Raw genomic sequence first — 10,000 nt, 5'->3', positions numbered from 1 at the left:
TCGGATTGCGTGTTTAAATGCTTCAAGGCTCGTTTGTTGACGTAAGTTAATGTTTATTTTACTCCATAAATACGGTCCTAAATATCGGATACTATGTTTGCCGTATTTTGTAGTGTTTACCCTAGGGATAGGAAAATCCTTGTTACGTAAATTGTATTTACTATTTGAGATAGGGAAAATGTCAATTATAGTCTTCGGTACCAAATTATGTTTCACTTTATACATTAAAATTAAAATGTCTTGTAGTCTTCGATTTTCTAAACTCGGTAGTTTTGCCCATTCGAGGAGCTGCTCGTACGTTGCTGTTTTATTACTGAATACAGCTCGCAAAGCTCGTTCCTGTACCCTCTCTAGCTTCTTAGTGTCTGATGCTCTGCAAAAATGCCAGACCATGTGGCAGTAGGTTAGATTCGGTAGCACCCCAGCCTTGTACAACTGAAGCAAGGCATGAGTAGGAACCAGTTTTTTGAGTGGATTAAGAACACCGACTTTGCTTCCTGCTTTCTTACAAATATCACTTATGTGTGAACTATAGTTCAGTCTACTGTCAAGTGTCACTCCAAGAAGCTTAAGGGAAAGTTTAGATTCGACATTCTCACCATCAATTGTGATATTAATTGCTGCAGCTTCCGTATCCCTGTTACACAAAATCATTGCACCATACTTTTTATGATTGCCTTTAAGATAATTCTCATTATACCATCTTGATATAACTACACCCTCGTTTCTAAGAGTCTGCTCTACTTGGGATATTGATTCAGCAATAACATAAATCTGGTGGTCGTCGGCGTACATTGAGATGTTTGCATCCGTTATTTGATATGTCAAGTCATTTTGAAATATATTCCATAGCAGAGGACCAAAGGATGAGCCCTGAGGACATCCTCTTCTCATATCCTTCCACTCACTTACCACTGAATTTAGTTTTACCCGGTTTTGTCTATTTGTGAAATACGAACGCTTGAGACAAAGTGCTTGCTCTGAGAACCCATATGCTTTGAGCTTATTGATCAATAAGGACGGTTGCAATGAGTCGAAAGCTTTACTCATATCGGTGGAGAGTATGCCAACAACTTGTTTATTGTCCATAGCTGATTTCCATTCTTCTGTCAGTCTGATAATGGTTGTTTCGCAGCTGTGCATTTTTCTATATGCTGAAATGCTAGAGTCGAGGATATTGTCAAAGTGCTGATAAACTTGCCCACTCAATAATTGTTCATACACTTTATCCACTGTGCTTAAGAGTGTCACAGGTCGGTAGTTCATTTCATTTAGTGGATCTTCATTTTTAAATACAGGACACCATTCACCTTTTTTCCAAGCATCTGGCCATATACCTGAATCGATGCTTGTATTGAATAGCATTGTTAATGAATCTGCAATCCCTGTAGAAGCAAGCTTGAACATTTTAGGTGTAATAGAATCCCATCCACAGGCTTTTCTAGTGTTCAATTTTTCCAATGCAGATTTTATTTGAGCACTCTTTATCTTTCTAAAATGAAATATTGGTCCTTCCTGTTCATATATACCAGTTTTAATGCTTCCTATAATTGAGTGTTCAGACAAATCATTCTCATTCAACATGCTTGCTCCTACACCTCCGATAGCATCCGCCATGGTTGCAAAATAGTTGACCATTATGTTTGATACATTTCTCGGATCCTTTTCAACTTTTCCATCCACTTTCCTAATGTTGATATCAGATCCTTTTTGGCGCTTGTCACTTAGAAAGGGTCTAAAAATATTATAAAAATCATAAGGCTTAGAATTAAGATGATCTGCCTTCTCCTCCCAAAACTTTTTAATGGCTCTCCTTCGGCATTTTGTTGCTTCATTCCTCCATTTCTTCTTTAGCTCCCAATTTTCATTAGTTTTATTTCTAGCATACTTTTTGGCGTATTTCCTTTTTCTCCTGATGGCTTGTTTCCATTCCATTGTCATGTAGGGTACATCAACTTGCCTGACCCTCATTTTTCTCATGGGTGTATGGGTCTCTAAAATGGAATTGAAAAGTGCTTTCCAATAATTCCACTTATCTTCCATTGTGTCAAATATGTTCATCACCCACCAAGGGGCATTTGTAAGTTCTTCATTAAACATTTCAACATCAAGGGATTTCATGCTCCTAAAAGTGATCACTTTCTTGCGATGTTACAAGTTTCAAGCCTACGCGCCGTGGTTGCCGTGCTGGCCGCACAAAAAGCAACTTGCTTTCATCTCTTCGGCTGGTCGAGAAAGAGCTGAACTCAGTCGAATCGAATTAATGTCAGCCTGCTGAGTTTGAGAAGAACGATAGTGATTTACATATTCCTCCATCTCAAGAAGCTGACTTATCAAATATTCAGATTGTCACCTCTTAAATACTAAGACAAAGGACTATGTACGTTCCAAAGCTGATGCTTGCAAATGTGAAGTTTCTTGTACCAAAGATGGACGAAGTTCAGGAGTTTATTCATTGCAACAAGATCCGGCAAGATTTTCGCACAGGTCCCTACTTCATTATGCATACGCTCCTTTGTTTCAAGAAAACAATAGCGATAAAATTAGACTTCCTTTGGGACTGTGGCGCTTTGTTCTTTCTTCTAGAGGTTTTTTTCTAAGTCTATATGGACTTTAAAAAAACCGGTCGAACTTCTGACTGAAATACGGAAAACTGAACATTTTTGCCTGACATTTTGGCAGTTTTTCTGCAGTTTTAGCTATTTTTTAATTTTAGAATAAACGAAAAAAGTGGAGTTTCAAGCAATCACTGTAATATAGGGTTCCGATTTTCATACATAACAAACAGACCAAATAAAATTACTGTTATCACAAAATTAATGGCTACCTGCTCTTTTTTTGTGAAGTTGTTCTTTCTTTCTGTTTGCGAATTCGCCGAAGCACTGCAAAGTGTATGTTTTCTTCCTTTCCCATATAACGCACGGCAATTTCAGGATTTAGTGGGCTTTTGCTTTTTATCGCTCTTGTATAGATCGGCGCAATATGCATTAAAGTTTCCCATGAAGGATGCCCTGCACCAATCAGACTGGAAGCGTTGTACACTCTTCCATGCAATGAACTTGTAAGTGTGCCGCAGGGAGGAATGAAGGAAAGCAAAGAGCACAGATCACAACAATGCTGGATACATTTAAAACTATCACAGGGACTAACTTTAAGCCTATATACAGTGTCTTTAGTCGTAATTAGTGTTACGGTTAACATTATTAAAGGGATGGGATTGTTTCACGACTAGTAAAACAGGGATCTCTGAACTGTAACCTACGATGTAGTAGGTGCTTCGCACGGCACGGCACGTGTATATAATTACTTATAATTGTTATGTAAATAGTCAGCCAAAATTCAAAATAAATATCATTTTCAAAGTGTGAATAAGCAACTTGACGCGTTAGCTCAGTGGTCAAGAATAGTGACAAGTAATCCAGAGGTTTACAGAGGGTTGGCGTTCAAGGCAAACTGCGAATGACGTATCATTGTAACACCAGAAAAAGCCGAGCGGGATCTGGAAAAAAGGACAGGACGAAAGGATAAATAGAGGAAAGCTGGTCCAAAAAGGAGCAACCGTGTCAGGGATACAATACAAGACAAGACAATACATACTTAATTGACCGCTCCCCACAGGGGCTTTTCAGGGCCAATGAAAGACAACGAAACGACGGAACGAAACATGGTTGTTAACATCCCTGGTTTTACTATCATACGTAGGGACAGAGTTGTCAACAATCACGGTGGTGTGTGGTACAAGGTCCTCCAAGAACTTACGTGTTGCCAAGATCATGAAATCGTTTGGCTCCATCTGAGACCTGCTCGTTTGCCGAGGGGTTTTTCCTGCTTAATTGCTGGTGTCGTTTCTGGGGGCAATTTATCGAAGGGGTAGACAAGTCTGACTGTACACACTTGAAACTTGCTTCTTTTCCTTGACTTGTTTTCCAAGCTTGTTTTCCAAGGCGTCGTAACCCCGGTACCCTCGGTTCATATGGTTTCCACGCTCAAGGCCAAAGCTTCACCCAGTTTTCTTTCATTTCGAAACCCGGACGCTTTTGTACCTGGGGAGTTAACCTAGGTCAAGGTTTTTTATTTCGTGTCACTAAGGGTAATAATGTTACCCAGGAGCCTTTTACCGGTTCTGCAGTTCATGGCAGATTAAAGTTCTATCTCGACCTAATTCAACCTAATGATGGTGAAACTTCTCACAGCCCTCGTAGTGGCTGCTCCATAACGCTTTCTTTACCCGGAGCCTCAAAGGAAGCGGTTGCTGACCACGTCGGTCGGGCTAGTACGAAGATGGTTGACCACTACAATGACCTGAGCAGCATTTTACGTCCTGATGCTCCAGCTGCGTTACTTTCTGCGGAAGCTTCTGGCTCTTCGTGCAACGTTGCTATGGCCTACGAGCCCTTTGGGAATGTTTCTTCTTTTAAGCCTGTTTTTCCATAGTTTTTCCCCTCTGTGTTAATGCCTTTGCTTCATTCTGAATTAAGATTTGTTCAATTCTGCAAGTTTCGGGTCTTTCTTTTTTTTTTTGGTGCTTTTTGAGTTATGGGAGGAACATGTGTTCGGAACCCATGGGAATCATGGATTTTATACGGAGTTGCTAGGAGACTCACCGCCGAAGGGCTGAGTCTCCCATATCTTATCTAGTTTAAGGCATTGTTTGCGGATGATCCTAGTGAGAATATATTACTATTTTCCATTAACACTGTCAAGAAAACTTGTCAAGGAAAACATGCTGGTGTAAATGAGGCTTTAGGCGGTTCCTGTAAGATTTCATTTGGCAATGGTTTTCGTTCTATGAGTGTCCTTTTTGCCCGAAAAAATTACACAGTGCCCGAATGTTTGATTGTTGAAATCCGTTTTTTACTCCCTCAAAATGTGCGAAAGAAACATTCGTTTACAATCCTTAAAAGTCATAAAACTGTACGTATTCGAAACAAAGAGTTTTTAGAACCTCACATAAATTTTATGCAAAATAAATTGCTAACGCTTAATTGAATATTTACCTGAAGCCTCGTAGGCTGCTTGAACTCACCTTAAAAGTCCCTTTGATCTGAAAAAGTTTCGAATGCCGGCGTCGCCCAAAGAGTCGATGGTACAGACCACGAAGAAACTTCGAACAAAACTTTCTTTCATCTTTGATCTCTCGCGCCGCCTTAAAAATGGCGCGAAAGTTTGGCGCGAACTGCAGCAAATGCCAGCGATCAACAGATCAGCAGCCGAGCAATTCAAATGTTTTAAGATCAACCGCAAGGACTTACTTCAAAACAAGGACTTTAATATCTTTCAACTTACAGAAGTAATATTTTTATACTTTCAAGTGCTCTTTTTCATATTTTTGCCTTATTTATATATTTTTTAATTCCATTTTGTAGCCTTTCTTTATTGCCCGAATTTTGAGCGTTTTGCCCGAAAATTTCTAAGACTGGGGGGGCTGCCGCCCCCGCTCCCCCGGCTCGTACGCCTATGGACATAAAATGGTAAGCCTTGCATGTTGAATGAGCAGTAGCACTTCCGAGAGTAATGTCGCAAAGCGAAACTTGAATGGCGAATCGCTAAGAGCAACGATGAAATGTGAAACAAACATAAAATGCGAAAGTTGAATTTTGGCGGGGATATAGAGCCATAGTTTTCAACGTGGAGAGGTAGGTTTTCACGGATGTCATTTTCCTGAAAGCGTTTAGCGTATAGTTCCTGTTTTATCCCACGTAATGTGGAGCAAGTCTTTATCCATTAACAGAGGCACAAAGTCGGGCGAAATGCTAAATGTGATAAATCCTATTGGATCGTGAAAATAAGTGCCATTCGTGGCTGCTGATTCAAAATGGCTGCCGTAAATTTGCAAGAAGAACTTATGTAAGCATTTATAGACTAAGAGCAGTTCCTTCATAAATCAGTCCAGCGGCCTGCTTTTCTGAGGCAGTCGTGTTTTGTCACGCAAACAAGTAAATGACCGAGGGAGGCTCGGCCTCTTCCCAAGCCTCCCTCGGTCATTTTATCTGTCTCGCAGTCTAAAGAATTTTTACAGCTCTTCGCTGCTAGAAAACCCAGTGTTGCCGTAAATTATGTTTTCATTGATTGATATTTCTTCTATTTCTAAATGGAAAAAAAAAACCTAAAATGGCTCCATTTAGTTGGCCAGAGTCCAGTTCTCTAATCCCCCGCCAATCTAAATCGAATTATGTTTGAACGTCGAACCGCAAACGGGTAACCGCAAACCGCGGTTAGAGGTTCGCGGTAAGCTCGGATCTAAAACTCAGTGATTACGTACCAAAACATGAAGTCACCAAAGGACAGCCAAATTGTTCTCATTTTATTAAACTATGTTTACAGGTAAAGAGTAATCACATACTGCTTGTTTATTTGGAAAGTTTCTTTTAGTATTGTTTTACCTTGACGGATATCAAGGTTTATTGTGAAACTGTCTCAGCGCATCGAAGTGCGGTCGAAAGTGGGAAATATGGTTGGACAAGCACACGGAGATTCAGAATTTTTCCATCAAACGTTTCCTTTTTTCATTTGGTTGCTACGGGATGTTACAAAGGAAATCCCACGAGACTGCAAAAACCTTAAGGACTACTTCCTGAAGAAGGTATACCTATCCTGTCAACGAAGAGATCTTTTGTCATTTAGGATATACACGAAAACGAGCTTGTTCACCTGTATTATTTCAATCATAGTGACCATGATGATCTTTTATTGAAGGTGGGTTTGTTGTGCTACTGACTAATTTTGTTCTACTCCTGACTGAAGAACTTAAGAAAAATCCTATTTACAAAAAGCATCCATTGTATTCACTTTTACAATACGCCATCATCAAATACATCCTGATAGAAAACACACGATTTTTTTTTCTTCGACATATTTTTAGGTTTTTAAATGTGAAGATTCACCGGCTGCCACTGAACAAGGACAAAAGGTGGCTGAGAGTATTCTACGCTTTTTCCCTAATTTTGAAGCGTTTATGCTGCCCCCACCAACAGTGGATTCGGAGAAGATGAAAAGCATCAACGATAATAAAAGTGACATGAACCCCAAGTTCTTCAGTGGTGTAGAAGAATTCAAACAGTTGCTGAGATCCATCGTGGTTCCCAAAAAAAGCTTTAATGATGGAGAACTGGTTACTGGCGAGAGTAAGTATGGTTGGTTCAAATAACTTTTATGAAAGTAATTATTAGTAGTGGTGTACGCTCCTTCATCTCCCTCGGAGACGGACCTCCGAGAAAACAGGTGGGGGTGTTTTGCGTACCATGCTGGAAAATTCGAACTTTTGGTGTGTGTATTTTTGGTTGTGTATTACATGTGGTTTTTTTCGGGAATCACGTGACAAGGAATGACGTCATGGATTTTTGGCGAGAGAAACGGTGGGAATCCGCTCAACAAGTGTCCATGTTGGAAAATGAGGTGAGGAGAGATGGATTAGGTAAAATAAAGAAGGACGCAAAGGAGGATGGATGACATCATCGAACAGGGGATTGGTCGAGGGGGATGAGTCCTAGTCCCCTCACGGTTCAAGCGGAAAAAAGAAGCAAGACAAAATAGGATCTTTTACGAATAAAACGGTTTAATGAGAACAAAAAGAAAACTATGTACAAACGGGAACGTGTGAGGCGACCGGTGAGTATAAAATGCAGACTGTAGACTGGGTATAAAATGCAGACTAGGTATAAAATGCAGACTGCAGACTTGTTTTAAAATGTAGACTGAGGCCTAAATTGTCGCATCGTTTGATACGCGATATATTTTCAATCACAGGGTCACGCAACAATGTCGGTCTCGTTTTCTGAGTCGCGAAAATTCATAGATCACCTCTCCAATTCTCATATCTTTGCGTTACATCAAAACACCTTGCGAATGTGTTGACGTCACTGTGAAAGTCAGTGTGTCATCATAACATCATGTGCGACCGATTTCGTAACTCGTATTTAGTATGCATGAGTGAAAGTTTGAAACGACAGGCCGCTGTGGAAAATAGGAGGAAGGGAAAAGATGTCCGACATATCGAGCTAAGAAAATGAAGCAGAACAGATATTTTGGGGGAAGGGGTGCAAGGCGATTGCGGTCACTACGGAAAGTGGAACGCATATTTTCTCAACGATTTTTGTGGGGGCTTCATCCAACAAAGGAGACTAATGTTGCGCATGCGCGTCATCACCCCGAAAAGCTCTTGAAATGCAGTCAAATTCGTTCGAAACTTGGGAACATGAGAAATGGCGAATGTAGTGCTGGCATCGTTAATATTCGTCGCATGTTTCCAAAAGGACGGCACACAATGCATGCAAAGATGATGAGTCATTTGAAAGACTTGGGCATTACCTTATCTTTACGACCGATACTGGTTCAATATAACGGGAAATACGGCGAAGAATCACAAGTGAAGCGAAGATGGCGAGTCAAAAGTGTGGCGATAAACTGCAGAATTTGCAAGGAGCAGAGGATAGTTTTGCCTTCCTGGCGTTGTTTAATAATAAGGTAAGTCGGATTTAAATTGAAATGTGAGTTTACATTCAAAAGTATCGGTAAACTGGCGTTTGAAGCGAGGACAACGATAAATCAGCTAACAAGATGGAGTCGAAAAATGGCAGCCCACTGGTGAAGAACATCTCAATTCGCTATTCTAAAGCTTCCCAACCTTGAAATTTTGAACCACATGGTCAACGTAGAGTCGGGAATTGTTCTGGAGAAAAAATAGGACTGATTTTGAATCGTGAAGCGAACAGATTAAGACAAGATGCAAGGCTTTACTTTCCGAATGCTCCAGATTATTTAAATTTCCTTGGCAAAAAATATTTTTATTTCCCTTTTCGAGACTTTTGTCATAGGCCGTGATACGGGAATTCGCGCCTGCTGCAGTAACAACCAAAGAAAAAAATTGAGTAATGAAATTGTAATTTAAAGTGGCAAGGTTCAACACAGCAGGTTTCGTGTGAAAAGGTTTTGGCTACAAAATGGCTCCAAATCTGGTTATGATATCATCTCAATCTTGCCTTTTGCTATTGTCTTTGACTTGGCAAACTTTCACGTGTCAAAATTAAACCAGTGAAAAAGCATTACACTTGAAGCTTTTGTCAATTTGTATTTTGTCATATTGCTTTAAGCTGCGAAAGTTTCAGGTTGATGAAATGACGCGCACAAGTAATTCTAACTCGGAGAACGAAACTCAAGTCGGCAGCTCATGCGTTCTCGTGGCCAAATCTTAGAAAATAATTCGTGATACGGGAATCGCCTTTAACAGCCGGCACACAAATATCAGAAGAATAATTTGATTTAAACAGTTTAAATTTAAAAGTGGGAAGGCGCACGCAAGCTACCAGCAAAGTGAGCCTATTGTCCTATTGAAATCTGTCACTTCGAGCAAGTTGGACGTCTCCTTAATGCTACCCAGCGATATCTTGCCTAGTGAGTTTCGAAGCTTTGCAATAAATTTAAAGAAATCCCAGTCATTGTGGATACATCGTAAACTAATTTTGCAGGGGAAAAATGGAGATTGACACTGGTTCATAATTAAATTCTTTGTTTGGTTTTTGGTTTTTTTCAGGTTTCAATCAGCTATTGTTTTTTTAGTATTTATAGACCGAAACTTACTAACATATTTTTCCTCGATAATGACGTTTACCTAACGTCGAAACGTCGTCGCTTTTTTAAACATTTTTTAAATCTTAAAATGATTTTAAGAAATGTTTTATCGCAATTTTTTATAGTTAAATTTATTTATTTGCACAAAATTTGCTCATATAAGGCGAAGTACTATTTACATTTGTATAAAACTGCTTACAACAAGAATATTAAAACCCGAAAATATTACAGAGAACATAACATGCACTATGCCACCAATAGAAATAAATGGCATATAGTCAACTGTGCTAAAAAAGGAAAGACTCCACCACCTCAATCGATCTAAGACAACATTCAGGAACATTTTAACTCGGAAATCTGCCCAAATTAATTGTGCATGAAGCCACGGACGAAAAATCGATCGCGCGAAAGTGAAAGAATTAAAAGAAAGCAG

General features: G+C 39.7%; 1 protein-coding gene across 4 annotated transcripts in view; it reads left to right on the top strand.

The window, feature by feature from the left end:
• LOC137969845 (guanylate-binding protein 6-like) overlaps nucleotides 1-10,000 on the top strand; it is a 49,709-nt gene that overhangs the window by 31,852 nt on the left and 7,857 nt on the right. For all 4 annotated transcript variants that reach the window (XM_068816231.1, XM_068816230.1, XM_068816229.1 and 1 more), the window contains 2 exons: nucleotides 6,400-6,583; nucleotides 6,863-7,124. In XM_068816231.1, the coding sequence (XP_068672332.1) occupies nucleotides 6,400-6,583; nucleotides 6,863-7,124 (446 nt within the window). The remainder of the gene's footprint in view (nucleotides 1-6,399; nucleotides 6,584-6,862; nucleotides 7,125-10,000) is intronic.

Source organism: Montipora foliosa, chromosome 9, assembly GCF_036669935.1.
Source record: "Montipora foliosa isolate CH-2021 chromosome 9, ASM3666993v2, whole genome shotgun sequence".
NCBI lineage: Eukaryota > Metazoa > Cnidaria > Anthozoa > Scleractinia > Acroporidae > Montipora > Montipora foliosa.
The sequence above is the reverse complement of the archived record's forward strand: the minus strand, read 5'-3'. Positions and strand labels throughout refer to the sequence as shown.